General features: G+C 38.7%; 1 protein-coding gene across 1 annotated transcript; it reads right to left on the bottom strand.

Moving 5' to 3' along the window:
- Positions 1-10,338: 10,338 nt before the first annotated feature.
- LOC123475937 lies at positions 10,339-12,388 on the bottom strand. The gene has a single exon (XM_045179177.1). It carries the CDS (start codon positions 12,386-12,388, stop codon positions 11,150-11,152), a length of 1,239 nt encoding a protein of 412 aa, XP_045035112.1. The 3' UTR covers positions 10,339-11,149.
- Between the last annotated feature and the right edge of the window lie 7,120 nt (positions 12,389-19,508).

Below are 19,508 nucleotides of genomic sequence, written 5' to 3'. Positions count from 1 at the left end.
GTTCAATGAATCCATGATAAACAATTGTACCCCTATGTTAAATCAGCAAGAGAAATTATTTATTGAAGTATGTTTTTTTTCCAATAACAATTACAAGAAGAAGTTCATTGAACTCACCACCCTTTGTTTGCAATTAAATACTGTCACTTACAGTGCTGGCCTCATGGGCAGGATTGTAGGTGGCAAGGGCCTTCTTTTTTGTGCTGAAGTTTGAAGTGGCTCCTGCCCTTTTTTTGTTCAGTGTAATTTGTAATAGTCGTAGACGAGGACATCTCGTCTACCTCCCCCGTAATCAAGTAACGAAGTAATAGTTCCCAGTTCTCTCTCTCTCTTTCTTTTGTTCCCCCCTTTTTCAATCAAGAATAAAGCCGTTCGTTTTTCCCTTAGTCCTTTTATCATTGTCATTTATTCATCCTCCATCCCTCATCTCGGTTGTCACGTTCCCATTCCACGTGAACGTGCGCAACAAATACTATGAATCAGGATAACTCGTATGGAACGGTAAGCTTGGATTTTGGCGGTGTTTAAATCCTGGTTTCATTAAGCTACCTCATTGCTAGCTTGCAGATATTAAGCTAGGGATACGGATGGGATAGTTTGAATTGGTGATGGTGATTCTCGGCATTGGCCTCTGATTAAAATAGCGCAATCTATAAAACCGCAGGCGAGTTCTTTAGCTCATGAGAATTAAGGTATTGTAAATTGTAAATAGGTAGATAATAATTGAGTCAGGAAAATATATATTATTCGGTTTTTCAAAATATTCCAAATAAGCAGGGTTTAGGATTTTAATTTCAAATAACAATAACTTCTTGACAAATTAATAAATTCTACTAAAAATCATAAATAATTTTTTTTTGTATATTATGTTAAATTTTAATTTATCAACTATAAAATGGGGGTGTAGCGCAGTAAGGCGTCATGTAAAAAAGTGTTCCAAGAGGTTTTCCAAACATAACCGCATCTATGTATCGCGGTTTTTGAAATTCTCTGTTCTCTTTACCGAGCAACTATTAATGGGGTATCACCAGCCAGCAATTATGTATTAAATTTTACACTAATAGTTACCTCGCGTTAATAGCGAACAGGGTATGTGGAAATTAAAAACTGTTTTATAGGATCGGCACTATACAAGATTAGTAGAAAATTGTATTAGTCAAGCAGAAAAATACCATATGCGTCAACCTGATGTCGGTCAGTAGTAAAAATATGTGTTCAAGCCTAGAATGAAGCAAATATCTATCACGTACTTCAAATGATGGGCTTGGATGTAATGTGAGACAGCGATATAACAATAAGGTACACGATCGCCCCATCCCTGACTACTGGAGGAAAGGGCGGGTGTTAACTAACGGGTTTCAAGATTCCCCACCAGGTTCTCTAGTCTAGCAAACTGATCGACTACACGGCTGATGGTAAGAAACACATTTTAATTTTTATAATTTTTTAAAGACCCACAGCCTTGGCCCTAATCGGGTTCCCCACCCAATCAGGGACTACTTCGTCAGCGTAGGCTGGGCGGGACAAATGATGGCCCACCTATATGATAATAGAATAATTCCCTATTAAAGCATACTAAGAGTAGAAGAAACGATAGAATGGCTAGAATTTGTTCGTTGCCTTCTATGAAAAAGCAAAAGGGAAAAATTATGAAGGGATTTATGACATGATATTGTAATACATCCCCTTGGAGAGTTAGTATTACCAAAGAATTAAATGTTGTTTCGAATTGGAAATTAAGTGAACTCGGAGGCGAATTACCCACAATGATAGACATGTATTTTACTTGACTAAGGCCATAAGAATTACACGGGAAAGGACATACAATATGACAAGAAAGGGAATAACGAGCCAGACCATAATGGCCAACGAAATAAGGACAATTTGGAAGCTTACCGATGTAGCGCGAGCGTTACGGGAGCGCACGCTGGTAAAACGATAGGAAGCGGAGAAATTAACACTCAGCAATTCGACTACTAAACGTTTCAGAACTGTGAGAAGACTCTAGCAAATTCAAGAATTTGCACCGACAGAGTTTCCGCGTCTAAACGTCGTGGAAGTTGCCGAACGACTCTGTTTGTCGGAAATGTGGGTTCATCACGAAACCTCGCATTTCGGGAGTGGTCACAACGCTGATGGCCTGTCGCAACTCGGCACGAGCAACCAATCAAGAGATGTTTTATTAAGTGGTTGATTGTGACGTGTAAGCAACCAATCAACTGATTGTTTATTTATTGTGCGATATGCGCATCAGTTGCAGGTGTTCATCGAGGTCAGCTAAAAGCGTTGATGACTTCATCTCCGAATTGACAAACAACGTTTCAGGGAGTAAAACATGTAAATATGTTGCAATTGTAGACGTTAACATAAGAAGAAAGGTGGATATCATAAATGAAAAAGGGAGTAACATAAGATCATAAAATTTGGGCATGTTGAGTAAATATATTTGTAGGCCTTCGTTACATCGCTCCGGCTGCGTAAGATTACGTCCCGTAATCAGACTTCATGGTTGTGATAAGAGGTTTTAACTTCTTTAATTGGAGGACAGCAGATACCGAAGAGGCCAAGACAGCAGCAAATGCGTAAGACGATGAGGACAAGGATGAAAATGACGGTGACGACCAAGGAGATTATGATGACCTCCCACCAGCTGGTATATCTCTCGACTCCTGCTGCTGTCAGTAGAACATCAGCTGCATGAGGACGATGATTCGATGGGAAATCAGCAGGTGATTGTTCATTCATGGCGGCTACGATGTCAGCTACAACGTTCATGTGGTTGAGTAAATTATCGTTATAAGCTGGATTGCTGCGATGGTCATAGTCGAAGGCTTTCACGTCTTCATAGCGGAAGGAATGAGCCAATGTACGCTCCGGCGGTACAATATTCGGGTCGATCCTTTTCCAAGTGTTGTTGCGGAAGGCGTAAGGTTTATCGTTGAAATTGACGAAACCATTTGTCCAATAGCATGGGGAAAATTTCACTAATTCCCAGCCATCGAGATTAATGGTATAATTGTTAAATTTCGGTTGTGGTCCACATGGTGTGATTATGGTTTCAAATGTGGCATTCACAGCTTTACACTGAATCACTACGGCGGTTTGTCCAAAAGCTTGCAATTTTGCACACCGAGGTAATTTCAATAATGAAGCGGCGAGCCAACCATTATATTGGGCGGTGATAATTGCTCGTTCATTTTTAGCTTTGCGAACGTCACATTCAATTGTCTGTAGCATACGCGCTAATTCATTATCACGATCAATAGCACGATCTTGAATATATTGTTTATTGGCCAATTTATCCAAATCGGGGTCACTAGATGGTGAGGTGGTTTCAACAGAGACGCTTGGTTGGGCCTTCTCCTTGATGGACGCCGACTCGGCGGTGAGTGATAGAGATTTATCGACGAAAGGCCACGTTACCAAAACTAAATTTGATTGGCCGACGATTTTAAAAGTCGTTGTTCGGTTGTTGCAACTTCGATGATTGGGGTCGCAAGGTGGTTGAAGAGTCAAATGAAAATCTAGTTGACGGTCGTCGTCCAAGAGGCGGAAATATTTTTCATTAATCGTTTTCATCATAAGATTTCCGGTTCCAGATTCAACTGTACGTAATTCGTGTTGAACCTTATGGGTGTATGTCGTATCCCAAACCAAAGTTAGATGGTTGTGAGACAAGGTACCAGCGGTTGAAGAAGCTTTTCCGATCGGCGTTGGAAAATCTTCATCTTCCATTTGTTGAAACAGTTGTACTTGCTCAAGCGCACAATTCAGAGTTTCCCAATCGACGGTTCGCATCCAGTAACCATCAGATCGAGGTTCATGCGAAAATACATACTTCTCATCCGAAAGAGTCATTTCATAACCTTCGCACTTTTTAGTGTTAATCATTTTATAGCACTCAGAAGCCGTTGTGTCTATAGGAATTTTCTCAGGCACAATCACTGTTTGACCGAAAAAGTTCATAGTCACGCGGTGAATATTTCTCCATTTGGCACAAATAAAACCCGGAAATTTCACTGCGGCGCGTTCATCACTGTAGACAGCATATCTCACTGGAACAGCACTCGTGGAATTCATTTTCGGCTTGCAATCAGCATCAGGAAATTGAATAATTCCCATATTCAAAGGCTCGGCGCAATCGCATACGGTTGTTTGAAATGCGCGCGCGTAGGTAGAGACACAGCAGTAGCAATAGTAACGGCATTGGCGACATTACTACACACGAAAGTTAAGGAAAACAACACAGGGAAATATAAAAATGGAAACATTCTTATGGCCAAGTATTCTACTTTATCATGTGGGTTTCTAAAACTAGTAAATGAGAACAATAAAAGAAAAGGTAAAAATGTGGAGAAGAAAAAGGAAAATATTCTCATGGATTTAAAAAAAAAGGTAAAAAGACATTCCGTCGGCTATACTTTAACGGTGACACAGCAACAGAGATAGGGGAAATAGGGCCTTTCAATTTAACAGAGTTTTCTACTGGAAGAAAGCAACAATTTGGGGCAAATTTGGTATCATCAGAAAGAAGAAAAAAAGATCTTAATTATAGAAAAGAAAGAATTACGAAAATTTTACTCATATAGAAACGCGGATAAGAAATAAAACATTGAAAAATGTAACGGTAAATGCGTGGCGCTGTCAAGGTCACGCGCAAGTCCAATACAGGGGGGAAGTGCGAATGGGGGAAAAACGGAGGGAAATAAAAAGAAGATAAGACGGAATAGATTGCCGACGGCGAAAAAGGGACTTAGAATATTTTCAACGTTGGAACATTGGGAAAAGCTACAGCAAGGAAAGGAAAATAAAATATATATTTTCGCGTTGGGTGTGGCAGCTAGCGGTGGCGCTGCTATACGCGTAGTGTAAATGGAACAATGACGCATTTGCGTCAAGAACGAAAACAGAAAAGTTGTTAGTTAGGAAACGAATCAAGTGAAACAGTGTGTTAGTGTTTGTTTTGTTTGTTTGTTTTTTTTGGTTTTTTTTTTGTTTTTTTTTGTTTGTTTGTTGTTTCTTTTTTTTTCTTTGTTTGTTTATTTTGTTTATTTTGTTAATTTTTTTTTTTTTTTTCAGGATACGTGTAGTTTTTTTTGTTTTTTTTTTTACAAATGTGTAAAGTGTGTTAAGTGTCTACTGTGATGTGTAATACCTTGTCGAGTATTCACTCACATATATGGATACAGTGTAAATTTCAAACAGTGTTTAACGTAAAGGTAAGTTTTTCTGAATATTACTTTTAGGTAGACATAGGGAAAAAGAAAAACATGACAATAAAAACATTTTCAAGGTAAGCAATCAAAATAAAGTAATAATGCACTGACAATTGAATTCACATAAGAAATACATTTCCTTTGAAAACTAGGTGTAAATATGATAGACATTTTTTTATAACGGAAGAGAGGTAAGTGAGTGTTTGTTTTTTTTCTCACTTTTCATTACATCAATTAATCTCTTTTTTTCTCTTTTGTTTACAGGTCCATCAGTGTTTCATTGTTTATTATTCTCTTTTTTTTTTTTTTTTTTTTTTGACACTGTTTTTGTTCATTTTTTTTTAAATATATATTTTGTTAATTTTTTCATGTTTATTGATGTTTATTGATGTATTTTTTCTTATTACCCTCTCTCCCTTATGTATGTTTTTTTTTTTTTTGTCAAATACAATTTTGAATAAAACAGTTTTGTGTTCATTATTATTGTGTAAACGGACAATCATTCGGAGGCTGGTTGAAGATGTGTCGAAGGAAGCATCGCATAACAACAAGTGCGTAGGCGAAGACAGGTCGCCATTTTGATGAGTGTCAGTTTCTTTGTTTGTAAAGTGAAAGATAAGCGAAAAGAAGAAAGGAAAAGAAGTGAAAGAAGAATAGGCGGCGGAATAGAAGAAGAGTTCGGGACTAAAGGATTGCTACGGTAATGCCAATATAATTTCCCTATTATTTTATGCGTATTAGTACTTTTACTCGTAGTTTAAAACTTGACCGCTAGATGACGTTGTTCTAGTTTACTTTTTGACCGCTAGATGGCATGAGAATGTCAATTCTGGAAATAAATAAGTCTAACTTAGAAAATAAGATCTTATTGATTAAAAATGACAAATAACTCGATGAACTTAGTTAATTAAGGTTTTTATTTATCTAACGGGGAGCTTTTTATTTTACAATAAGTAAAAAGTTAGCTTGTCCGAGATGGAATGACTTGCTTGGATATACACATAGCTTATACCCCTCGCATGGATAGTTGGTTAGCAAGCTCGCTTGCGACGCGAGGGTACTCGGGTTCAAATCCCGGGGGAAGCTTGTAAAAGGGAACAAATGTGCGTCGGCTCCAATGTACGGAAGGTGGGTCACGGTGGTTTACCATCGTGGCCTTTCCACCCCATTCTCGTACATTGTCGCCTCGCGCTCTTCTCAGCTGTCTTTCCGTTGGCCGTGTAACTCTTGTGGGTGGCAAGAGTTGGCTGTCGGAACTGACTACTGACGATGGAGATTTGTTCCTTTCTGGCTAGGGGAGAGTCTGGCGCTGGACTCGAACCTTGCTCGAACGGCTTTTGCATTTTTTCAAAATTTTTCACGTAATTTTTTTCGCAATATAATTATATATTTAATTCCAAGTCTAATCGGATTAAAGAAAAATTATCATATTATAATATATCTTATTCCTTAGAAACATATATAATTATATGTTTTTAAAGAACCTCCTATTTTTGAGACTACTTGAACTAATGATTTAACCTAAACTGATTGTTTGAATTATATCTTTTTCCTATATTATATATTTTTTTTTCTCTTCCTTTTCTCCCTATCCCATATGTTTTTTTCTCGATTTTGGAGACTATTCTTATTGTTACTTCTGCCGTTTTATTTCTTTAAAAACACTACTGAGGCTACAACGCTTTTGAAGAGGGAGGGAATACAGAGAGGGAAAAGAAGACAGGATAGAAAAGTGATAGGCGAATAACAGAATATAGCAAAATTCCAAGAGACTAAAAAGAGAAAAATAGAAGAAAGAAAATTTTTTCTCATCGATTGTCTTCAAATACGTAATTGACGTGTTCCATTCTTGTTAGACAAAGCTGTCCAGTTGGGATTGCAATTGGTAATGAGTGGTGGTTATGATGTGATGAATAATTTTCGGGACTTAAATGTGGGATTTCTTCTTGCTATTGGACTCCATCCCGATAACGCAGAGGCTTTTGTCGATTGCGTTGCGGGCGTCTGGTAACATGAAGTAGTTCTGGGTTCTCAGTTGGCGTTTCTCCTTCGGGCTCGGATGGCAAACTCTCGGTTGCATCAACTTCGGCGCGTGCGGAGTCATTTTCGTTAATTGCGTTATGTTGGACTGATTGTGTTTCGTTGTCTGATTCTTCTGTGTTAGAAATATTATCTTCCGATGAAGGACGATGAACGCTGACGACATCAGCTTGTTGTTGAGATACATTTACATCGTCAAAATGATCAGTTGTTTGCGTGGTGTCATCTTCGTAATCGTCACTTGCCAATATTTCTTCATGATCTTGATCTTCCATGGCAATGCCATGGTCTTGAGTTTGCGTCGCAATTGACTTGCGAAATCGGTTTTCGAAATCGGAGGGGTTCTCAATTGGGGGACAAGGTTCCGTTTTCCACAACATTGTCTCGTACAATGGTTTTAAACGATTTACGTGCGTACGTTGACATACATAAGAACTATCAGCTATATCTACAGTATTATTATTATAAACTTTTACTACTCTATAAGGACCTTTATATTTAGATGTAAACTTCCTACTATCGCCATCCTTAACTACACGAATATCTAATAAGACTTTATCACCTACAACATATTTCTTTTCTTTTGCTCGTTTGTTATATTGTTCGCGCTGGCGATTCCGAGCTTTCTCGGTTTCTTCGCGAACTCGTTGGAAGCTATAACGCAAGCGATCGTTTAAATTCCCTACATAATCAGAGGCGGATTTAAAAGTTGAAGGAGAAGCATCTAGAAATTCGTTAATAGGGATATTAGGATCTCTACCGTGCACTAAATAATAAGGGGTTTCAAGTGTCGAAGAATGCGTAGAACTACGGTATGCAAATAAAACATCATCCAACATTTCTTCCCAATTAGCATGTTGCCCATCTTTTAATTCTTTTCTTAACATAGAGGTTAATGTTCGATTAAATCTCTCGGTCTCACCATTACTAGCAGGATTGTAGGCAGTGGTGAGCCTTTGATCAACCTTTAACTTTTTACAAAAATAGCGGAATAATTTCGATGTGAAATTTGTTCCACGATCAGAAACAATAGCTTTTGGCATTCCATGCCGTACAATAATGGTTTTATATACACACTCAGCTGTGGTTTGGGCAGTTTGATCTTTCAATGCTACTGCTTCTACCCAGCGACTAAAATAATCAGTGATAACTAAGATACAACTATTTCCATTAGGAGAAACTGGAGTAATAGGGCCTAAGAAATCCATTCCAATCACTTGAAAAGGGGCTTTTGCAAGTTCATGGGGATGTAATAGGGCTCTATAAGTTGATGCCGTATTAGCGGTACAAATTTCACAAGCTTGACAATATTCTAATATATCTTTCCTCATTGTAGGCCAATAATAATTGTTTTTGACCTTCAAATAAGTTTTATAAAAAAGCTAAATGCCCACCCATCGGCGCATCGTGTAATTCTTTCAACACTAGATGGCGGAGGGAGTAAGGCAAGACTAACTGATGATTAATTTCATTACGTTTACTATCCTTTGAAGGCAATTCGTGCCGATAAAGCGTACCTTCAATAATTTCAAAATATTCAATTTCTTTAGCCCAATCCGGCTTGGATTGGCTAAATTTCTCGTCAAGTACTCCTTTCTCTAGATAATTTCGAATATCTATACAAAGTTCATCTTCAAGTTGTTTTTCGCAAATTAACTTAATATTATTTGGTACTGTTTGAATACTAGCAATTTTTAAACGGGATAAACAATCTGCATTCTGATGGATACGTCCAGGCCTATATTTCAATTCATAATTCGTCGCGGCTAATAATATAGCCCATCTACCTAACCTACCATTATTATCTTTCTGATTTTTAAGCCATTGCAAAGGTCGATGGTCACTAATGATTTCAAAAGGTTTATCTAATAAGTAATGGCGAAAGTATTTAATCGCATCAACTACAGCTAATGCTTCTTTTTCTGTAGTACTATACTTCGTTTCCGCTTTTGTTAATTGTCTACTAGAATAGGCTATTGGATGTTCTTGCCCATCTTGCATTTGCGATAATACTGCTCCAATTCCATACTCACACGCATCGGTAAAAAGAAAAAATTTTTCGTTAAAATTTGGATATGCAAGAACTGGGGGAGTTACTAGAGAATTGCGCAACTTCTCAAAGGCAACCTGTTCCTCAGTTCCCCACGCAAATGGTTTCCTACTTAGATCTTTATGCGTTAATCGGGTTAACGGCTTAGCAATTGAACCAAAATCTTTAATAAATCTTCTATAATATCCGGCAAGTCCAAGAAATGATCTGACTTCGTCAACAGAAGTTGGTGTTTTATAATTAACTATCTTATCAATTTTACTCGGATCGGGTTTAATACCGTCCGTTGAGATTACATGGCCTAAATAATTTACTGAACGCTTAGCGAATTGACATTTATTAAGTTTTAGTTTTAAATTGGCTGCTTTCAAAAGGTTAAAAATTTCTCGAATGTCGTTTAAATGACTTTCAAATGTATCTGAAAAGATAATGACGTCATCCAGATAAACTAACGCTTTACTTCCTAAGACGTTTCTCAGTACATAATTCATTAGCCTTTGGAACGTGGCAGGTGCATTGCACAAACCAAACGCCATTCTCTCGAATTCATAAAGATTATTTTCTACAACAAAAGCTGTCTTCTCGATATCTGGATCATGAACTTGAATCTGCCAATAACCGGAAGCTAAATCAAGGGTTGTAAAGAATTTCTTTCCATATAATTTGTCTAAAGTTTCATCGATGCGTGGCATGGGAAAAGAGTCTTTCTTTGTAATGCTGTTTAATTTCCTATAATCAACGCAAAATCTTATTTCTCCATTCTTTTCTCTACAAGTACCACGGTGAAGCCCATGGAGATTGCGAGTATCTGATGACCTTTGCATCTAGCATCTCCTGCACTTTGTCTTCCAATAATTTCCTTTGATTATTAGTAACTCTATATGGGCGTTGTCGAATGGGGCCTCTTCCTTCTGTATCAATTGTATGTTTAATGAGATTGGTATTCCCTAGTTCTGAATCTTTTGAAGCAAACAAGTCGCGAAAGTCATTTAATAATTGGGAGAGTGGTGCTTGAAATTCCGGGTTGACTTCCGAAATTACAATAGGCTCACGTGATTCTATGGGCTTAATTTCTGATGTATTTAACGCTACTTTTCCGATAATCTGCTGAGCGATTTCAATAACGCCTAACTTGGTGTTTCGTGGAATTGTGACTTGCTGTAACGAATGATTCTCGACTATAATGTTATATGCTCCATCTCCCGATACCTTTCCTATAAATTCTTCAATATAAATTCCATCTGGCAAATTCCCACATGGTGTGAAGATAAATGCCGAATTCGGAGGTACATACGAAAATGAACCCTTCAATTGGCCTACAGTTACTAGCGACGTCTGACGAGGTAACGTCGTCTTTTTGACTGCTGTAACTGCCATTTCCGGCACCCTAAAAATAGAAGAGGGGCCTTGCCCATCTCTAGCTAAGTAAATACTCTTTGTTTCTCCATCAAGCTGAAAACCATGCTTCTGGATTGCGTCCCATCCAAGGATACAGTCTTCAGAAACACCGTTTGTAACGATAAATTCTTGCTGTAAAATTGTCTCCCCGTATCCAACGGGCAGAGTCACTTTTCCCAGCGTATGTAACTTATTTTCTCCTACATCATATAAATCGAAGTCAAGCTGGCTGCAGATCGCCTGACCTCTAGGGGTAACTTCTTAAATAAACGTTCATGTAAAATGCTTTTAGACGCGCCTGTATCGAATAATGCTTGGAACGGGACCTGGAAAATTTTTAACGGAATTCTTGGAGTCGATTCATTCGTAATTGTTGTTAATTTTGCGACTTGTCGGGATTTGCGAGGAGGCTCTTCATCAACTGACCCGAAGCTACAGTTGATTCCTACTGGTTTTCCTGATGTTGAGGAGAACCGGGAATGTTAGGTCTATTATTGTTTCTGAACTTAGGACAATTGTTAGATCTATGCCCGATGTCACGGCAAGAATAACAAATAGGCGGCTGAGCTTGTTCTAGTCCTTGACGTTTATAACGGCGACAATCTGCCTGAATATGACCTCGGTAACCGCAAAAATTGCAAACAACCGACGACTGTAAAGGTTGATTATTGAAATCATTTGGAGGTCTGGGGGCTGGCGGACTACTGTTTGTAGAACTAATTTGGGAGTTTACAAATTGTCTATTTCCATTATTGTTATTAAAGCGCTGCTGCGGAGCTCTCACGTTACCATCTTGCTGATTAGCTAAAGTCGGTTGAAACGAGACTTGTTTCCTATACTGTGTGTTTGAAGGGTATGAGACGTCTTTCCTATTGAGATGGAGTTTCTTTACGCTCTGCAGGAGTTCACTAAGAACGTCCCTAATCTGCTCACTTTCAGTTTTCTTTTCCACAACAGGCTTGTCTTCATGGTGAACGTTAGCCACTGCCTTCATCATCATTTCTTTCTGATCTACTATCATTTGCTTAAGCTCTGTCAATTCTGCGCTATTGGTGCCATGTGTGCCATCAATAGACCGAATAAACTCCTGCCTTTCACGATCTGTTTCTAACGCTTCTAGTCTACTAGCATACGTCCGTGTTGAAGTAACTAGTTCGCCAAAATCCTTAAATTCCTTATATTTAACTTTTGTCTGTAGTTTGGGATCTAAGCCTTCAATAAATTTCTGCATTAAAATGATTGCAAAAGACTTCTCAGAGTGAGCTACAGGATATGCACGCTTGAAAATTTCCTGAAGTCGAAGGGCATAATCAACGATGTTTTCTCCTGGCTTACGCTTAGCTTTGTTAAATTTCTTAAGATATAAATCAACATTTTCGTCGCCGTGAAAATGATCGAGCAAAGCTTCTTTGACCGAATCATAATCATGCGGAAGATCTTTCAAAATGGCCTGAATTACGCGAAAAGCTCTGTCTGTTAATTTAGCACGAAGCATTTGGACAATTTTCTCTCCTGACCATCCTGATGTGTCTACTATAGCTTCGAAAGATTCTAGCCAAGAGTCGAAACGCGTAAGTGGACTTCCGGAAAACGAGGAAAGTAATTGCAAACGGGAAAAGGTATGCTGATTATTCTGGAAATCATCAAGATCTCTAGCTGTAGCTGCTCTACTAGGGAAGGACATTGAGCCATGTTCTTAGGATTTGTTTCTTGCGCTCTTAAGCTCTCCTGTCTTGGATTGTGAGATTGTGTTGAAATGCTGCTCGTAGACGATCGAGATTCGCTGTAAGTCTGCGACGCTCCTGGGTGGTGTAATCAGTACGCGTAGGCGTCGGGTCGAACATCGACGACGGAAAAGCGAATAGGGCGGTGGTCGGCGAATCGCACCTGTCGTGGACGTCGAACGGTCCTCTCGTCTTGATGGTGTGCTGGTTGTTGGGATACGTCCTCCGCCGTATGGGATGGTAGGAACCGTTGCAATCGGACCTTGATTTGGGAGAGTGTTTGTTTGATCTCCTCCGCCAACTGCACGTTGTTCGGGTTGACTGCTCCCGGGAAGTTGTCCAATTTCCTCAGCAACGAGTTGATTTCCGGAATTAGCGGTTCCAGCGGAGTCAGCAGGCGTAGCTCCCGCAGGTAGAAGATTAGGTTGCGGATGTCTATCAGGAACGACTGTTGATGGGTCAGTAGCTGCACTTCCAAGTGGGAGGATAACTCTCTCACTTCGTTCGTTAGATGTAGGTAGCGTTCTTCTCGGTGTCTGATGGAAGTTCCAAAATTCTGAAACGAGGCTAAGATTGTCTCGTGTTTCTGTGGCGTCACGCCTTGCAGTTCCGTGATGCAGTGAATTTGACTCAGCAGAAATATCAGGAATTGTCTCGCATGTGATATGAAGATCGATGTCAGCACGGACGCTTGGGCTTCCGATTGGGTGGATTTCTTCACCTGTGCGTGTAGTTTCACCTGTAGGATCGACGTCAGATGTCTCAGCAGAATCGTTGGTTCTGACCACACCGTCGTTGGATTCGTTTCGGGTAAATAGTGGTTCGATAGACGGATGTCTTGAATCAACCAAATTAGCTGTACCCAGATCTTCGGATCGGTCGACTGAAAGTCCGCTTCTCTCTCCTTCAGGCTCTTGATCGCAAGGATAAGGTACGGAAGCTGGCTGGTTTTGGGCTGGAATATCTTCTGTTGATTGTTCTTGATTTTGTCGAATAGATGTCGTAGGCTCAGGTTCAGTTGATTTTCCATTCGGGGAGTTCCTCGTGAAAAACCCTAACACAGTTTTTGCTACTGAACTAGACTTAGGCGAAACTTTGGAGGAGACTTAGCTGGGGAAATACGCGCAGCAATTCTAGCAAAAATAGAGGGTGAACGCTCCTCTGAAACGGTTCCAGAGGCAAAACTACCTCTGGGTTTCCGTCTGGAAACAAGATCAAGGCGAGCTACGGCTTCGTACGCACCGTTAGACCTAAGCTTACTCAACTGAGAACTAACTCTAGATGGTTGTCTACTTACAACGGAAGAAACGGGTTCAGCATGCAACTTATCGAAATTAAGTGATCTAGCTACAGTTGGCTCACTGGGCCGGGGAACATTAATTTGGGGCACACTGGGTTGTATGGGAGTTCGTGGAATTCTAGACCCGCCAGTAATAACATCATCATTCATTGTGGTTGAGTTCAAAAAGCGCTGCCACCATTATGTAATACATCCCCTTGGAGAGTTAGTATTACCAAAGAATTAAATGTTGTTTCGAATTGGAAATTAAGTGAACTCGGAGGCGAATTACCCACAATGATAGACATGTATTTTACTTGACTAAGGCCATAAGAATTACACGGGAAAGGACATACAATATGACAAGAAAGGAATAACGAGCCAGACCATAATGGCCAACGAAATAAGGACAATTTGGAAGCTTACCGATGTAGCGCGAGCGTTACGGGGCGCACGCTGGTAAAACGATAGGAAGCGGAGAAATTAACACTCAGCAATTCGACTACTAAACGTTTCAGAACTGTGAGAAGACTCTAGCAAATTCAAGAATTTGCACCGACAGAGTTTCCGCGTCTAAACGTCGTGGAAGTTGCCGAACGACTCTGTTTGTCGGAAATGTGGGTTCATCACGAAACCTCGCATTTCGGGAGTGGTCACAGACGCTGATGGCCTGTCGCAACTCGGCACGAGCAACCAATCAAGAGATGTTTTATTAAGTGGTTGATTGTGACGTGTAAGCAACCAATCAACTGATTGTTTATTTATTGTGCGATATGCGCATCAGTTGCAGGTGTTCATCGAGGTCAGCTAAAAGCGTTGATGACTTCATCTCCGAATTGACAAACAACGTTTCAGGGAGTAAAACATGTAAATATGTTGCAATTGTAGACGTTAACATAAGAAGAAAGGTGGATATCATAAATGAAAAAGGGAGTAACATAAGATCATAAAATTTGGGCATGTTGAGTAAATATATTTGTAGGCCTTCGTTACAATATAGTCAATCTTTATATATACGTCAACACAGTACTGATTAAATTTTCCTATTAAAGCCAACTTGTATCCTATTTTATCAGAAAGTATAGGTTCCGTGAGTTCATTTGTGCTGAATAGAGTTATCTTCAATGCTTCTAGGGTGATTTGAGAAAAAAAAAGATGAAATGCTGGTCTCATCGCTCTTTGATTATTTTTCCTAGAAAGCCTATCTTCTCTGAATTTCCAAAAATCCGGCATATAGAAATGAAATTTGAATTTACATAACTGCATACACAAGGGAATATTAATAAAAATTATTTTTAAAGCATCATCTGTTCTCATCACTTGTTTTTCTTTAGCATTGCTACTGGTTCTAACTTCCTGTTTCTGCTTACAAGTTTCTGCATTATAGATTGCTTAAGCAGCAATAACACGTTTAAATGATTACAAAAATGGAAAGTCGATCCACGTTAAGAAATTTTCGGCATGTATTAGATCGACAATTATATTTTCCTTGTGTCATGCTTTTCATTGATTCCAATTATTCGTTAGAAAGTAGAAGCTTACTGATATATCCTTCAAACTATACAATAACTCATTTCAAATAAGAATTACAGATTTTGAGTAAATGACTTGGTCGTCTAATTCTGAAAACTTCGCACAAGTTCTTATAAAACTCTCTCGAATCTCTTTTACGAAAAATTTGACTTCAGCAGGTAGCCAGCACCAAGATGCATTTGGTGTTTTTACTTCAGCTGAATCTAAGAGCGCATTTAGGTATCAACCTTTTGTTCAACATTTTTAGTTCCACTTTTAGTAAAAGTTGACGATAAAATATTTATGTGAATATTGTGGAAAGGTAAAAAAATGGATTTAAGAAGATACGAAAAAACCTTAAGCAGCTTCCTGTCAGATCTGCCTCGTTTAGTCGCTTTTCTTCACTAAGAATATCAAACAAATGAATATACAGTATACGGTCTCAGCCAGCCTGTCTCAGCCCTCTGTCATCCATGAAAATTTTAAGTAGGTGTTACTAACAAGACGGAGGTTACTGTTGTCAAAGAACGATTGAAATTTTCCTTTTAGGCCATCCGAGAGACACGACACAAGCGGCATGCAATGGATAATATTTTTATCTTCTTCCATCTCCGAAATTTCCTCCTTCAATAAAATGAGGACAGGAAAGACACACCCGATGGATATATTTTGAAAAACGTCAAGAGCTCCAGTAATAGGCTTCATGATTTTAATATATTCTTTAAGAAAATCTTCCTTCAAAAGATTCAGTTTGTTCAGTCTGAAGTGGTCAAAAGTCACGGAAAATTTTTTTCTTTTCTTCGTTGCAAAGCTATCCACTTTTACCAGAGCATCGTAGTAACTGTTCCACCTGGAATAGATCAAATAAATGCAAAGAATATTAATACTGAAAATTCAATATAAAAATATAATTCTATTACCTTGTTGCATAGTGGATCACCAAAATTTAACCCATTCTACTTTTGATGAACTCAGAGGCCAAGGAGCTTTGTTCAACTCAGGGCCTTGGCTCTGTTTGTTCCATATTGGTCGTAAGCTTTTCGTCAACACTTTTCTAAAGTTTCTCGAATCGTTGATTTGTTATATTTTTCACATCAGTAGTGGCCAGAAAGTTTAGAGAATGAAACGTACATCTCATGTGGTGAGGTAGATGAATCCTCAATGTCACACGTTTCGCCGTCAAGATCTACATCGTCTTGTTGTTCACGAATAGGAGTACCAGAATTCAAAATTTGGCCAATAACGATAAAGCAACACCAACTTGATCATCTTCATCATTGTAAATATCTTCATCTTCATCATCTGCTGGTGCTTCTTCTGAATTTGAAACTTGGAACTTGCTAAAGGCCTTAAAAAAATAAAAAATTTGCTAGGGCCATTATCTGTGATAGTCTAATTTATTTTGAAAGCAATCTAAAATTCAGTATGGATGTCAGACATGGCGTTGCTAAGAACATTGAATATGTGGTATCCCAAAATTCCTTTTGCACCCAAAGACGCATTGCGACGAACAAGGTTTTCTCTGAACCAATGAACAGTCATTCATAGAAAGCTACGTCTGCGTGAGGTCTACAGTCGGTTGTGGTACAGACATGGGCTGCATTGTCAAGTTCAGAGATCAAATTACCTCTAGTTTTATTGTACGTCTTCTTTAACATCTCCACCATGAAAGGGCGGCTTCTGATTACAAGTGTCCCAATAAGTCAAACGATGAGATACTTGAAGCCTGGCTTATCGACTTCACTGAAAGGAAGGAGGGAGATGATAATGTAGTTCTGTGATATTCGATAACATAAAAATATACGTTTCATTAAATTAGACTGACAGGAAATTAGACTGGTATAAAAAGTAATTGACCAAGATAGCTTTATCTAGTTCTTCTTGCGTTTTAATCTACTTATATTTCAATGAACCTTTCATATGATCTTTGATTGAAGATTGATTTGATTGTTTCACTTTGTTGACGACAGAATTAGAGGGATACTTTTCATTTTCTTAGTCAAGCAGAGTTAAAAGCTATGACATGTTCATAATGTTTTGTCTGGAACGTTAAAAAATAATCAATTTTGAAAAGCAAATATGAATAAGACTAGCAATAGGAAAAGAACTTACCCTGATCCTGAGGCATTGCTAGGCACTAGCAACCATTCGGTAAGGGTAACATAAGACAATAGACGTGTTTTGTTTCCCCCCAAATCGACGGTGGCGAGTAAAAAAACAAAAGGGAAACTCATGCCTCTGTCGGCAACTGTAAACAAAATTTTCGACGGTGAAAAGCTTGACCGTCCCAAATTAAAAAAATTCTTTTAAACATACTAAGTTAATTATCTTAAACTTAACTAATAAGGGGAAATCTTAAAAGAGTTCTCTATCGAACAGTTTAAAAATTAGGTTTTAACAAAATCTGTAGTTGAAAAAATATTTTATCAAGTAATGTAGAAATCCCATAAACCACCATGTTAACGAACGGCGGTGTTCGCATGTTTCAACTCAAACATTCCACTCAACAACCCTTACTAATAAAAATATTTTTAAAAATGTACAAAAAATGGCAATTCTTTTCTGCACGACACACGCAAGTTTCATTACCGTGCGTCAATTTCCGCAAGTTCAATTTCCCCCTAGTCTAACCTTCCACGCAAGACACCCGACGCCTTAACAGCTCATGGTAAAAAGCTCTGGAAATGGTTGGTGTTCGAACACTAAGGGCGGGTATTGTATTTGAATATTATTTCGGTCATTAGTTCTTCTCCAGAAGAGGCTTTGTGCTATTTGCATATAGTGATCGATCTGTTTACCTTTTTTGGTTTTCTTATAAATTGGGAAATGTCAGTTACTAATCCCTCACAATTAATGGAATTTCTTTGGTTGAAAATTGATACACTTTTGCTTTCTTATTCTCACCCACGTAAAACAAATTTTGGGGACATGAACGGATTGAGGTGACGAAACCGACCTTGGAGTGGTTGACAATATGGGAAAGGGTTGCATCTCTAAAGAGTTATATACATTCCCTTGTTACATCATATGGTATTATTTCTTTGTTTTGTACTTTATCATTCCTTTTTATTTTACTTTTATTCTGATGTATTACATTCTGCCAAAAATTTTTACTTATCCATAACTACAGTACCGGAAAAAAGTGTCCGAACACCCGCCGTTTTCAGAGCTTTTTAACATGGGCTCTTACGGCGACGAGTGTCTTGCGTGGACAGGTAGTTGGGGGGGAGGGAAATCATCGCATGCTGATGAAAATCTAGATTACTATTAAGAAAAGAACAGGTTATTTGGTTTAATTTTTTAAATTTTTTATTACTTAAGGTTGTTGACTAGCATGCTAGTCTCCTCTTTTACGGCCTACTATCGAGTCTGAATTTGCCTCCTTTACTAAAGATTAGTTCATTTGTTTGCTGCTGGGTTTTCATCTACCTGGTTTTGACAGCAGCCCTATGCTTGCCAGCTTCGTCAGTTTTAACTTAGGACCCGTTGACGAACTTGCCGTGTATTTCCATTACAGTCCATGCAGTGAAAAAAAGCTGTTTAGTCGGAAATATTATCATGTTTATTTCGAGAGGGGTTATACGCTTTCTGATCCGTATGATGGTTTCTGGTATACCCGTACCAAATGGCAATTTTTGAATGGTGTACAGTAGCGGTCCACGTAGTGGGACAAGTCGTGCGAGGGGGGAGCCTTCCCACTTTGCCGGTTTGTCCCACTTGGTGGCACCCCATAAGATTAACACAAGAAGGGTTCGGCAACTAGGGGATTTCAGATTGGTGGCATTGGCACTGCACCAGTCGTTGACTAATAGTTGCTTAACCCTATCCATTTAAGTTAGCCTTAATAATAAGAAAATGCGTACGCACTATTTTTCTCACAAAATATATTGAAACAACGGAAGTACATTAATTATTCAAATATTTCTGTGTGTAATTTAAATGAAAAACATAAGGAAGACTAGAAATCACCAAAATTTGACTTAATATCATCACGAATTTTTAAAAATGACTGGCGAGTTATCTCAATTAACACAGGATTGTTTGACTCGGCTGCTATTTCCATCATATATTTTGCCGATTCCAAAATTCGGCTCACATCTATTTTCTCAATTTCAGTCAATGGCTTACGCGTTTGATCAGTTGGGAAAGAAATAATCCCAGAATCGGCTAAAGAATTAGTCTCAGTCGGAACTGGCGCAGCGTCGGTGTCCATCATGACACCATCTAAAGACTCAACTGTGAGTGTGTCATTCGAAAATGACTCGCTACATGCCGTTGAGTTAAAAGAG

This window comes from Daphnia magna, linkage group LG9, assembly GCF_020631705.1.
Source record: "Daphnia magna isolate NIES linkage group LG9, ASM2063170v1.1, whole genome shotgun sequence".
Classification (NCBI taxonomy): domain Eukaryota; kingdom Metazoa; phylum Arthropoda; class Branchiopoda; order Diplostraca; family Daphniidae; genus Daphnia; species Daphnia magna.
This window is presented reverse-complemented; position numbering and strand designations above follow the sequence as displayed.

What these genes read in the sequence shown, in the direction of transcription:
- LOC123475937 (XM_045179177.1), bottom strand. Translation starts at nt 12,388, where the DNA reads ATGTCCTTCCCTAGTAGAGCAGCTACAGCTAGAGATCTTGATGATTTC.